General features: G+C 64.8%; 2 protein-coding genes across 2 annotated transcripts in view; one reads left to right on the top strand and one right to left on the bottom strand.

The window, feature by feature from the left end:
- Positions 1-250: 250 nt before the first annotated feature.
- Positions 251-2,610, top strand: LOC121365658 (basic proline-rich protein-like; the record flags this gene model as incomplete). Its single annotated transcript, XM_041490021.1, has 4 exons — positions 251-592; positions 1,433-1,552; positions 1,638-1,709; positions 1,937-2,610. Coding segments are annotated over 4 exons (911 nt in total), but the record flags the coding sequence as incomplete, so codon positions are not given.
- Positions 2,472-13,961, bottom strand: part of XAB2 (XPA binding protein 2) — a gene marked incomplete at its 5' end in the record, with an annotated part of 14,757 nt that continues 3,267 nt past the window's right edge. Inside the window, 7 exons of the mRNA XM_041490022.1 lie at positions 2,472-2,614; positions 3,004-3,174; positions 3,768-3,939; positions 4,781-4,903; positions 5,326-5,460; positions 8,033-8,223; positions 11,243-11,393. Coding sequence (XP_041345956.1) covers positions 2,472-2,614; positions 3,004-3,174; positions 3,768-3,939; positions 4,781-4,903; positions 5,326-5,460; positions 8,033-8,223; positions 11,243-11,393 — 1,086 coding nt within the window. The remainder of the gene's footprint in view (positions 2,615-3,003; positions 3,175-3,767; positions 3,940-4,780; positions 4,904-5,325; positions 5,461-8,032; positions 8,224-11,242; positions 11,394-13,961) is intronic.

The raw sequence follows: 13,961 nt of genomic DNA, 5'->3' as shown, positions 1-13,961 counted from the left end.
TAGGGGCGGGACCCGGCATCGTGAGGGGCGGGGTCAAGGACGATGCTCTGTAATGTGAGGGGCGGGGCTCTACAGAGTGGGGCGGGGCTTTCAAGAAGTGAGGGACGGAACTCTGTAAGGAGATGGGAGGGGCCTAGGTGAGAGGCGGAGCTTAAAAGGGAGGGGCTGTGAAAGAGGGAGGAGCTAAGAAGAGGGCGGGGCTATGAGAGGCCCGCGCTGAGAAAATCCATGGGAGGAGGCGGAGCTTGAGCCACGCCCCCTGGGGGAGGAGCCAGCCCGAGGGGCGGGACCGGGACAGCTGCGGGGTGGGGCCTTCAGGAGAGGGCGGGGCCGATCGATGCAAAGTTCGAGCGGGTGGGGCGGGGTCTGCGCTATGCAAATGAGGTGGGCGTGGCCCGATTGCGTTGCTGCCGGCAGGCGTGGGCGGAGTACAAGGGGCGGTTCCGGCCCGGGGACCCCCCGGACCCCGCGGGGTGGAAGACGCGGCTGCGCTGCGCCCTGGCCCGGAGCCCCGAGTTCCGCGAGCTGCGTGGGCGGGGCCCCTCGGACGGGCCACGCCCCTACCGCGTGTACCGGGTGCTGCCCGCCCGCGGTGAGCACCGGGAACGGGAACGGACAATGGGGGACGGAGATTGGGGGGACACCGGAAGTGGGTGAGGGGACTGAATATGGAGGAAGACACCGGAAATGGGGACAGAATATGAGGGGACACACCGGAAATGGGGACAGAATATGAGGGGACACACCGGAAATGGGGACACCCCCTGGGGGAGGAGCCAGCCCGAGGGGCGGGACCGGGACAGCTGCGGGGGGGGGCCTTCAGGAGAGGGCGGGGCCGATCGATGCAAAGTGCGAGCGGGTGGGGCGGGGGCTGCAGGCGTGGGCGGAGTACAAGGGGCGGTTCCGGCCCGGGGACCCCCCGGACCCCGCGGGGTGGAAGACGCGGCTGCGCTGCGCCCTGGCCCGGAGCCCCGAGTTCCGCGAGCTGCGTGGGCGGGGCCGCTCGGACGGGCCACGCCCCTACCGCGTGTACCGGGTGCTGCCCGCCCGCGGTGAGCACCGGGAACGGAAACGGACAATGGGGGACGGAGATTGGGGGGACACCGGAAGTGGGTGAGGGGACTGAATATGGAGGAAGACACCGGAAATGGGGACAGAATATGAGGGGACACACCGGAAATGGGGACAGAATATGAGGGGACACACCGGAAATGGGGACTCATTTTGGGAGGCTACACCGGAAATGGGGACTGGATGTGGGGCAGCCCCCAAATGAGGAGGGGCCCGAGGGGGGAGGGCGTTGAGTCTGTGGGTGCCCCGAGATGGGGGAACCGAACCAGAGCAGCACCGGGGGAGGGGCCCAACGGGGCACCGGAAACGATGGGGGAGGGGTCAGCGCCGAGTTAACCATCTCAGTGCCGCCTCCCTACAGAGCCCAAGACCCCCAAGGGCCGGCAGAGCCAGAAGGAGGCGGGGCTGAGCCCCCCGGAGCCCCTCCCACCGACCCCGCCCCCCGAGAGCCGAGAGGAGGCCCCGGATGAGGAGGAGCCCGGTGAGAGGGGGTGGGGCAGTTCTGGGACAAGCCTGGGGGCGGAGCTATGGGGCGTGGCCGCCGCCTGACTCCGCCCCTTCAGCAGAGGCCCCGCCCCCGGCTCCGCTGCCCCTGCACATCGAGGTGGAGAGCGCAGAGCCCCTCCCCCCTGCAGAGGGTAAGCCACGCCCCAAGGGGAGGAGCCAACGACCAGTGACAGCCCGGCCACGCCCACAGCACTGACTCACCCAGTGTTGGCTCCTCCCCCAAGCCTAGGCCACGCCCCCACCTCCCACTGTCACCTGCAGAGCTTTGGCTCCACCCCTTTAGCCCCGCCCCGCTGCCCACTTTGGCCCCGCCCCTCGCCTGACCCCGCCCCTTTGCGCTCTCTGGCGCCTCCTGCAGGAGACGCGGCGCTGCTGCTGCGCCTGCGCAGAGGCCCCGCCCTGGCCTGGCAGGGGGCGCTGCCCCCCGGCGAGTACCTGCTCAGTCCTCCGGGCCGCCAGGGGGCGCCGCCGCCGCCGCTGCCGCGCCTGGTGCTTCCGGTGGGGGCGGGGCCGGGGGTGCTGCTCAGCAGCGCCCCCCGCGGGCTGTTCCTGCGCATGCGCCCCGGAGATGGCCCCGCCCCCGGCGCCGTGAGGGGCCCGCACGCGCCGCACGGGCCGCTCCAGCAGGGGGCGCTGCTGCAGCCGTTCGACGCCAAACGCTTCCGGAAGGGTGAGAGCAACTTCCGGTGTGGGGAGAGCAACTTCCGGGGGAGGGGAGAGCAGCTTCCGGGATAGGGGAGAGCGACTTTCGTCGGCAGTAACCTACTTCCGGTGGGCGGTAGAGCAACTTCCGGTTGGGTGATACTAACTTCCGGGAGCGATGCAAACTTCCGGGAGGGGGAAAGCAACTTCCGGGATAGAAGTGAGCAACTTCCGGGAAGGGAGAGCAACTTTCAGTGGGAGTAACCTACTTCCGGTAGGCGGGAGAGCAACTTCCGGGGGAAAGAGACCAACTTCCGGGCGGGGAGAGTGACTTCCGGTGGGTGGCAGAGCAATTTCCGGGGGAGGAAGGGCAACTTCCGGCTGGGAGGAGCAACTTCCGGGAGGGCGAGACCAAATACCGGGTGTGGGGGGGAGGGGCACGGACCAAACCACTGTGAGGGGGATCGGGGGTGTTTGGGTGGATTTTGGGGCTGGGGGCTCTCGGGGGGGGAGGGGTGTGTTTTTGGGGGTCTCTGGGGGGTCTCAGCCCCGTTCCCCTCCCCCAGCTGGAACAGGCCTTCGCCCCGCGGCTGCTGCAGACCCTGGGGACCCCCCCGGGACCCCCCGAGCCCCCCCGGGGCAATAAAAGCTGAATTTGGGCCGGGAGAGGTCACGGGGTCAGCTCTGCCCCTCCCCCACCCCGGGGGGAGGGGTCACCGACACTGGGGGAGGGGCTTGGGGTCTCCGTTAGCCCCGCCCCCTCCGTTAGCCCCGCCCCCGTACCGTCGGGCTCCTCCCCCTCCTCGTCCAGGTCGATCTCCTCGGGGTTCCCCTGCAGCGACAGCGGCGCCTCTCCCCGTGCCCCTCCTGGTGCCACACCTGTGCCCTCCTCGGTGCCCCTGTGGTGCTGTGCCAGTGCTGTACCTGCACCCTCACCTGTGCCCCTCCATGACCCTAGTGGTGCCATGCTTGCACCCTCACCTGTGCCCCCCCTGTGCCCTCACCTGTGCCCTCCCCGTGCCCCTCCTGGTGCCACACCTGTGCCCTCCACAGTGCCCCTGTGGTGCCATGCTTGCACCCTCACCTGTGCCCCCCCTGTGCCCCTCCATGACCCTAGTGGTGCCATACCTGTGCCCTCCCTGTCCCCTCACCTGTGCCCCCCTGTGTTACCTGTGGTGCCGTACCTGTGCCATACCTGTACCCTCCCTGTGCCCCCCCGGTGCCATACCTGTGCAATACCTGTGCAGTACCTGTGCGCCCCCACGCCCCCCCCGGTGCCATACCTGTGCCCCTCCTGTGCCATACCTGTGCACTCCCCATTCCCCTCACCTGTGTCCCCCCATATCCCCATGACCCCCTGTGCCCCTTCTGGTGCCATTCCTGTGCAGTACCTCTGCCCCCCGGTGCCGTACCTGTGCCCTCCACATTCCCCTCACCTGTGCTGTACCTGTGCTCCCCCTGTGCCCCCCTGTGCCATACCTGTACCCCTCTGCCGTACCTGTGCCCCCCGGTGCCATACCTGTTCCCCCCCGTGCCCGGTGCCGTACCTGTGCCGGTGGCGCTGCCCGACACCTTGAGCATCTGCGAGGCCATGAAGTTCACCTGGGTGTTGTAGGTGGCCTGCACGCTGCGCTTGATGCGCAGCATCTCCCGGATGGTGTCCTCGTTCCCGTGGCGGATCTCAAACTCCTTCCAGGTCTGCCAGAAGCTGCCCGTGATCTGGGACAGGACACATCATCATCATCGTCACCATCATCATCATCACATCACCATCATCATCATCATAATATCATCATCATCATAATATCATCATCATCATCATCATGTCAAACTCCTTCCAGGTCTGCCAGAAACTGCCCGTGATCTGGGACAGGGACGTAATATCATCATCATCATCATCATGATCACATCATCATCACCATCATCATCATCACCATCATATCATCACCATCATCATCATCATCATATCATCATCATCATCATCCCAAACTCCTGTCAGCTCTGCCAGAAGCTGCCCATGATCTGGGGACATGGGGACAGTGTGGGGACAGGGGGACACAGGGACAGTGTCAGCATCTCAAACTCCTGCCAGAGGCTGCCCGTGATCTGGGGACAGGGATGTGGACATGGGGACATCATCATCATCGTTATCGTTATCGTCATCATCATCATCATCATCATCATCATCATCTCAAACTCCTGCCAGGTCTACCAGAGGCTGCCCATGATCTGGGGAGAGGGACGGGGACATGGGGACACAGGGACAGTGTAAGGGACACAGGGACAGTGCAGGGACAGCCTGAGGACACTCCTGGCCAGGTGCCACCTCAGCCAAGGGTCACAGATCTGCGAGCAGTGCATGCCCCCAGTGCCCCCAGTCTGTCCCAGTCCATCCCAGTCTCCCCCGGGGGTCACAGATCTGCGAGCAGTAGGTGTCCCCAGTGTCCCCATGTCCCCAGTCCATCCCAGTGTCCCCAGGTCCCCAGTCCATCCCAGTCCCTCCCAGTCCATCCCAGTCCCTCCCAGTGTCCCCAGTGTCCCCAGTCCCTCCCAGTCTCACCCGGGGGTCGCAGATCTGCGAGCAGTAGGTGTAGATGGCGCGGGCCCGATCCACCTCCCCCAGCTTGCACTCCATGTCGGCGAAGCGCAGGCACAGCTCCCGCGCCGCGTCGTCACCCAGCACCTGGCGACGGGCACGGTGCCACCTGGGTCACCTGGCACCAGCTGTGCCCCCCTGTACCCACCTGTGCCCCCCTGAACCCATCTGTGTCCGCCTGTACCCACCTGTGCCCCCCTGAACCCATCTGTGTCCGCCTGTACCCAGCTATGCCCACCTGTGCCCCCAGACCCCAGCTGTGGCCAGCTGCACATAGCTGTGCTGTGCCCACCTGTGCCCCCCAGTTCCCACCTCTGCCCACCTGTACCCACCTATGCCAATCTGTGCCCACCTGTGCTCACCTGTACCCACCTGTGCCCACCTGTGCCACCTGTAGCCCCCTGTACACATCTGTGCCCACCTGTGCCCAACTCAATGCCTCTCTGGTGACCCCTCAGTGCCCCCAGCCCCAGGTGCCCCAGGTGTGCCCAGGTGCCCCAGGTGCCCACCTCGATGGCTCTCTGGTAGATGGGGCGCGTGTGGGTGACCCCGAAGAGCTCAGTGCCCCCAGACATGGGCATGGGGACACCGGGGACATGGGCATGGGGACACCACCGGAACAGCGCGATGCCGCGCTCGTAGGCCTGTGGGGACACGGGGACATGGGGACATGGGCATGGGGACACCGGGGACATGGGCATGGGGACACCACCGGAACAGCGCGATGCCGCGCTCGTAGGCCTGTGGGGACACGGGGACATGGGGACATGGGCATGGGGACACCGGGGACATGGGCATGGGGACACCACCGGAACAGCGCGATGCCGCGCTCGTAGGCCTGTGGGGACACGGGGACATGGGGACATGGGCATGGGGACACCGGGGACATGGGCATGGGGACACCACCGGAACAGCGCGATGCCGCGCTCGTAGGCCTGTGGGGACACGGGGACATGGGGACATGGGCATGGGGACACCGGGGACATGGGCATGGGGACACCACCGGAACAGCGCGATGCCGCGCTCGTAGGCCTGTGGGGACACGGGGACATGGGGACATGGGCATGGGGACACCGGGGACATGGGCATGGGGACACCACCGGAACAGCGCGATGCCGCGCTCGTAGGCCTGTGGGGACACGGGGACATGGGGACATGGGCATGGGGACACCGGGGACATGGGCATGGGGACACCACCGGAACAGCGCGATGCCGCGCTCGTAGGCCTGTGGGGACACGGGGACATGGGGACATGGGCATGGGGACACCGGGGACATGGGCATGGGGACACCACCGGAACAGCGCGATGCCGCGCTCGTAGGCCTGTGGGGACACGGGGACATGGGGACATGGGCATGGGGACACCGGGGACATGGGCATGGGGACACCACCGGAACAGCGCGATGCCGCGCTCGTAGGCCTGTGGGGACACGGGGACATGGGGACATGGGCATGGGGACACCGGGGACATGGGCATGGGGACACCACCGGAACAGCGCGATGCCGCGCTCGTAGGCCTGTGGGGACACGGGGACATGGGGACATGGGCATGGGGACACCGGGGACATGGGCATGGGGACACCACCGGAACAGCGCGATGCCGCGCTCGTAGGCCTGTGGGGACACGGGGACATGGGGACATGGGCATGGGGACACCGGGGACATGGGCATGGGGACACCACCGGAACAGCGCGATGCCGCGCTCGTAGGCCTGTGGGGACACGGGGACATGGGGACATGGGCATGGGGACACCGGGGACATGGGCATGGGGACACCACCGGAACAGCGCGATGCCGCGCTCGTAGGCCTGTGGGGACACGGGGACATGGGGACATGGGCATGGGGACACCGGGGACATGGGCATGGGGACACCACCGGAACAGCGCGATGCCGCGCTCGTAGGCCTGTGGGGACACGGGGACATGGGGACATGGGCATGGGGACACCGGGGACATGGGCATGGGGACACCACCGGAACAGCGCGATGCCGCGCTCGTAGGCCTGTGGGGACACGGGGACATGGGGACATGGGCATGGGGACACCGGGGACATGGGCATGGGGACACCACCGGAACAGCGCGATGCCGCGCTCGTAGGCCTGTGGGGACACGGGGACATGGGGACATGGGCATGGGGACACCGGGGACATGGGCATGGGGACACCACCGGAACAGCGCGATGCCGCGCTCGTAGGCCTGTGGGGACACGGGGACATGGGGACATGGGCATGGGGACACCGGGGACATGGGCATGGGGACACCACCGGAACAGCGCGATGCCGCGCTCGTAGGCCTGTGGGGACACGGGGACATGGGGACATGGGCATGGGGACACCGGGGACATGGGCATGGGGACACCACCGGAACAGCGCGATGCCGCGCTCGTAGGCCTGTGGGGACACGGGGACATGGGGACATGGGCATGGGGACACCGGGGACATGGGCATGGGGACACCACCGGAACAGCGCGATGCCGCGCTCGTAGGCCTGTGGGGACACGGGGACATGGGGACATGGGCATGGGGACACCGGGGACATGGGCATGGGGACACCACCGGAACAGCGCGATGCCGCGCTCGTAGGCCTGTGGGGACACGGGGACATGGGGACATGGGCATGGGGACACCGGGGACATGGGCATGGGGACACCACCGGAACAGCGCGATGCCGCGCTCGTAGGCCTGTGGGGACACGGGGACATGGGGACATGGGCATGGGGACACCGGGGACATGGGCATGGGGACACCACCGGAACAGCGCGATGCCGCGCTCGTAGGCCTGTGGGGACACGGGGACATGGGGACATGGGCATGGGGACACCGGGGACATGGGCATGGGGACACCACCGGAACAGCGCGATGCCGCGCTCGTAGGCCTGTGGGGACACGGGGACATGGGGACATGGGCATGGGGACACCGGGGACATGGGCATGGGGACACCACCGGAACAGCGCGATGCCGCGCTCGTAGGCCTGTGGGGACACGGGGACATGGGGACATGGGCATGGGGACACCGGGGACATGGGCATGGGGACACCACCGGAACAGCGCGATGCCGCGCTCGTAGGCCTGTGGGGACACGGGGACATGGGGACATGGGCATGGGGACACCGGGGACATGGGCATGGGGACACCACCGGAACAGCGCGATGCCGCGCTCGTAGACCTGCGGGGACATGGGGACACTGGGGACATGGGCATGGGGACACCGGGGACATGGGCATGGGGACACCACCGGAACAGCGCGATGCCGCACTCGTAGGCCTGCGGGGACACGGGGACATTGGGGACACGGGGACACCACCGGAACAGCGCGATGCGTGTTCGTACACCTGCAGGGACACTGGGGACAATGGGGACATGGGCATGGTGACACCACTGGAACAGCGCGATGCGTGCTTGTACGCCTGAGGGGACACGGGGACATCAGCATGGGAACACTGGGGACATTGAGGACACAGAGTCACCACTGCAGCAGTGAGATGCCACGCTCGTAGGCCTGCAGGGACACTGGGGACACTGCGGACATTGGCACGGGGACATTGGCATGGCAGTGTCACCACTGGGACAGTGCGATGCCACGCCTGGCATCCCCTGCAGGGACTGGGGACACCCCAGGAGGGAGATGGGGACACCAGTGACCCTGTGGCTCAGAAGAGTGTCCCCAGGTGTCCCAGGTATCCCTGCAGTGTCCCCAGTGTCACCTCAAAGCTGTCCCCAGCTGTGCCAGGTGTCCCTGCAGTGTCCTGGTGTCACCTTGAAACTGCTGCCAGCTCCCCCAGTGTCCCCAGTGTCACCTTGAAGCTGTCCCAGCTCCCCCTGCAGTGTCCCCAGTCCCCAGGTGTCCCAGGTATCCCTGCAGTGTCCCCAGTGTCACCTCAAAGCTGTCCCCAGCTGTGCCAGGTGTCCCTGCAGTGTCCTGGTGTCACCTTGAAACTGCTGCCAGCTCCCCCAGTGTCCCCAGTGTCACCTTGAAGCTGTCCCAGCTCCCCCTGCAGTGTCCCCAGTGTCCCCAGCTCCCCCTGCAGTGTCCCTGCAGTGTCCCCATGGGAAAAGGGAAAAAAAGAGGGAAAAATGAGGAGAAATGGGGGGAAAGAGGGAAAAATGGGGAAAAAAGAAGGGGAAAAGAGGAAAAAGGGGGGGGAAGGGAGAAAATGGGGAAAGAAGGGGAAAAATGGGGGAAAACCAGGGGAAAAGGAGGAAAAGGGGGGGAAAAGAGGGAGAAATGGGGGAAAAAAACAGGGAAAAGAGGGAAAAATGGGGGGAAAAACAGAGAGAAATGGGGGGAAAGAGGGAAAAATGGGGGGAAAAAAGAGGGGAAAAAGAGGAAAAAGGGGGAAAAACCAGGGTAAAGGAGGAAAAGGGGGGGGAAAAGGGGGAGAAATGGGGGAAAATGGAAGAAAAGGGGAAAAAAGGAGGGAAGGGGATAAAAATGGGAAAAAAGAGGAAAAAAAAGGGGGCAAAAATGGGGAACAAAGAGGGGGACAGGGAGAAAATGGGAAAAGGGGAAACAAGGAAAAGGGGGGGCTCCCCATTTTTGGGTTGCCCCCGTTTTTGGGATCCCCAGTTTCTGGGGTTCTCTATTTTTGGGGTGCCCATTTCTGGCATTCCCTGTTTTTGGGGGTCCCCGTTTCTGGGTTTCCCTATTTTTAGGTTCCCCCCGTTTTTGGGGTGCCCATTTTTGAGGTGCCCCATTTTTGGGATCCCTCAGTTTCGAGGTCCCCATTTTCGGGGTCCCCCTGTTTTTGGGGTGCCCATTTTTGAGGTGCCCCATTTTTGGGGTTCCCTGTTTCCGGGGTTCCCGTTTTTGGGGTTCCCCGTTTTTGGGGTTCCCCATTTTCGGGTTTCCCCATTTTTGGGTTGCACCCGTTTTTGGGATCCCCTCTTTTTGGGTTTCCCCATTTTCGGGGTTTACAGGGACACGGGGACACGGACAGGGGCAGAGGGACAGGGACAGGGACACAGACAGGGACATGACATGGGGACACCAGGGGGATAGAGAGGGACATGGGGACACCAGGGGGACAAGGAGACAGGGATGAGGACATGGGGACAGGGATGGGGACAGTGACAAAGGGGACAAGGACACAGGGACAGGGAAACAGGGACAGGGACACAGGGGACATGATGGACACGGGGACAGGGACAGGGGGACATGGACAGGGGGGCACGGACAGGGACACAGGGACAGGGACACAGGGGACATGAGGGACAGAAAGGGACATGGGGACACCAGGGGGATAAGGACATGGGGACAGGGACATGGACATGGACAGAGGAACAGGGACACAGGGACAGGGATGGGGACAGGGACATGGGGATATGGGGACAGGGGGGCACAGGGACAAAGGGGACATGGGGACAGGGACACGGGGACAGGGGGACATAGGGATATAGGAACATGAGGACAGGAGGACATGGGGACAGAGACAGGGAACGTGGGGACACAGGACATGGGCACAGGGGGACACCAGGGAGACATAGGGACAGAGGGGACAGGGCAGAGGAGCAGGGACAGGGACATGGGGACAATGATGGGGACAGGGTTAGAGGGGACATCGGGAACAGAGGGGACATGGACAGGGACATGGGGACGTGGGGAACAGAGATATGGGGACAGGGGACACGGATGGGGACAGAGGGGACAAGGATACAGAGAGGGACAGAGGGGACAGGGGAGAAAGACAGGGACAGAGGGGACAGGGAACAATGGAGACAGGGACAGGGGGACAGTGACAGGGGACAGGGATGGGGACAGAGGAGACAGGGACAGGGACAAGGACAGCAGGGTCACAGCCATGCCCATCCCCCCCCCCGGACACGGGGACACAGCGGTGTCCGTGGGGGGATGGGCACACACGTCCCCACACCCACCCCACACCCGGCAGTGTCCCCAGGTGTCCCCTGAGGCCACCCAGGTGTCCCCCACACCCAGCCCAGTGTCCCCAGGTGTCCCCTGAGGCCACCCAGGTGTCCCCCATACCCAGCCCAGCGTGCCCCATGCCCATTCCAATGTCCCCAGCTGTCCCCCATGTCCACCCCAAGGGAGAAAATGGGGAAAGAAGGGGAAATATGGGGGAAAAAACGGGAAAAGGAGGAAAAGGGGGGGAAAGAGGGAGAAATGGGGGGAAAAACGGGAAAAAGAGGAAAAAGGCAGGGAAAAAGAGGGAAGAGAGCAAATGGGGAAAGAAGAGGAAAAAAGGGGGGAAAAGGGGGAAAAACCAGGGGAAAAGAAGGAAAAGGGAGGGAAAAGAGGGAAAAATGGGTTCCCCATTTTCGGGGTTCCCCATTTTTGGGGTTCCCCGTTTTTGGGGTGCCTGTTCCTGGGGTTCCCCATTTTTGGGGTGCCCGTTCCCGGGTTTCCCCGTTTTTGGGATCCCCTGTTTTTGGTTTTCCCCGTTCCCGGGGTGCCCGTTCCCGGGTTGCCCGTTTTGGGTTTCCCCACCCGCAGCACGCTGAGCGCCTCCTGGTGGCGCTGGTGGCGCAGCTCCAGCTCCCCGAACTCGCACCAGACGGCGGCGAGGTCCTCGACACGGCGGAACCGCACCCGGGTGGCACGGGACAGGATGGACCTGGCCTGGGGACAGGGACGTTGGGGACATTGGGGACAGGGACAGGATGGACCTGGCCTGGGGACAGGGACAGGCATACTGGGGACACTGGGGACAGGGACAGGAACTGCACCCGGGTGGCACGGGACGGGATGGACCTGGCCTGGGGACACCACTGGGGACACCACTGGGGACACTGGGGGCAGGGACAGGATGGACCTGGCCTGGGGACAGGGACACTGGGGACATCATTGGGGACAGGATGGACCTGGCCTGGGGACAGCATTGGGGACACTAGGGACACTGGGGACACTGGGGACAGGGACAGGATGGACCTGGCTTGGGGACATTGGGGACACTGGGGACATTGGTGGGACAGGAGGGGGGATGTCTTGGGGGCACAGACAGGTCTGGGGGTCCCAGGTGGCTTTGGGGGTGCCACTCAGGGGTCCCAGGCGGGTTTTGGGGTGTCCCCCGGGGTTTGGGTGTCCCCCAGGTTTGGGGTGAACCTCAGGGTTTGGGGTGTCCCCAAGTTTTGGGGTGTCCCCAGGTTTGGGGGTCCCTCAGGGTTTGGGGTGTCCCTCAGGGATCGGGGGTCCCAGGTGGGTTCTGGGGTATCCCTCGGGGTTTTGGGGTGTCCCTCGGGGTTCAGGGGTCCCAGGTGGGTTTCGGGGTGTCCCCGGGTTTTAGGGGGTCCCCATGTGGGTTTTGGGGGGTCCTCAGGTTTTGGGGTGTCCCTCAGGGATCGGGGGTCCCAGGTGGGTTCTGGGGTGTCCCTCGGGGTTTTGGGGTGTCCCTCAGGGTTCAGGGTTCCCAGGCGGGTTTGGGGTTTCCCCAGGCAGGTTTTGGGGTGACCCCAGGCAGGTTTTGGGGGTCCCCAGGTTCTGGGGTGTTCCCAGGTGGGTTTTGGGGGGTCCCCGGGTTTTGGGGGGTCCTCAGGTTTTGGGGTGTCCCCAGGTGGGTTTCGGGGTGTCCCCGGGTTCTGGGGTGTCCCCAGGGGGGTCTGGGGGTCCCTCACGTCGTCCAGCTGCCCGTTGTCCTCGTAGAAGCGCGCGAAGGCCACCCAGAGCTCGTGGGGGCGGCCGGTGGCGCGCTGGGGATCCACCGTGCGCACGGCCTCGGTGAACGTCTGGATGATCTGGGACAGCGGGGACAGAGGGGACAGAGGGGACATTAGGGACAGCAGGGACAGAGGGGACATTGGGGACATTGGAGATAGCAGGGGACATTAGGGACAGCGAGGACATCAGGGACAGCGGGGACAGCAGGGACAGTGGACACAGCCAGGGGAGATTGGGGACAGCAGGGGAGAGTGGGAGATGTTGGGGACAGCCAAGGGACAGTGGGGACAGCAGGGGACACCAGGGACATTGGGGACAGTCAAAGGATGTTGGGACATTGGGGACAGTCAGGGGACATTGGGGACAGCCAGGAGACATTGGGGACAGCAGGGGATGTTGGGGACATGAAGGGACAGTCGGGACATTGGGGGCATGGGTACATTGGAGAGATTGGAAACACAGGGACACCGAGGACATTGGGGACACAGAGGACAGGGGGGACACAGGGACAGCACAGTCACTGCAATGCCACCACCCAACCCCCCAAACCACCCACCCATAACCCCCAGCGTCCCCTCCACCCAGCCAGCCACGTCCCCCGGTGTTCCCCGGTGTCCCCCGGTGTCCCCTCACCTTGTCGGGCTGTCCCTGGTGCAGGGCCACCCTCTTGTGCCACTCGTGCACGTTGTGCGGGTTCTGGCGCAGCAGCACGCTGTTCAGCAGCAGCGGCCGCCGCGCCATCAGCCGCTCGAAGCGCGCCAGGCGCAGCTCCAGCTCCACCTCCTCTGCGGGGACAGGGGGAACAGAGGGGACACAGGGTCACAGGGTCAGGGGACATGGGGACACACAGTGACAGGGCTGACAGGGTCACAAGGACACCCCAGGGACAGCGCAGACACAGCGCCATCAGCCGCTCGAAGCGCGCCAGGCGCAGCTCCAGCTCCACCTCCTCTGCGGGGACAGGGGACAGAGGGGACACAGGGTCACAGGGGTGACACAGGGTGACACGGGATCAGGGGACACAGGGTCACAGGGTCAGGGGACATGGGGACACACAGTGACAGGGCTGACAGGGTCACAAGGACACCCCAGGGACAGCGCAGACACAGCGCCATCAGCCGCTCGAAGCGCGCCAGGCGCAGCTCCAGCTCCACCTCCTCTGCGGGGACAGGGGACAGAGGGGACACAGGGTCACAGGGGTGACACAGGGTGACACAGGGTGACACAGGGTCAGGGGACATGGGCACACAGGGTGACACAGGGTGACACAGGGTGACACAGGGTCATACAGGGTGACACAGGGTCAGGGGACATGGGCACACAGGGTGACACAGGGTGACACAGGGTGACACAGGGTCATACAGGGTGACACAGGGTCAGGGGACATGGGGACACAGGGTCACACAAGGTGACACAGGGTCATACAGGGTGACACAGGGTCAGGGGACATGGGCACACAGGGTGACACAGGGTGACACAGGGTCATACAGGGTGACACAGGGTGACACAGGGTCACAGAGGGTGACACAGGGT

Source organism: Pyrgilauda ruficollis, unplaced genomic scaffold, assembly GCF_017590135.1.
Source record: "Pyrgilauda ruficollis isolate IOZ18807 unplaced genomic scaffold, ASM1759013v1 scaffold973, whole genome shotgun sequence".
Lineage (NCBI taxonomy): Eukaryota > Metazoa > Chordata > Aves > Passeriformes > Passeridae > Pyrgilauda > Pyrgilauda ruficollis.
Note: the sequence above shows the minus strand (reverse complement) of the source record. Positions and strands in the feature narration are given on the sequence as shown.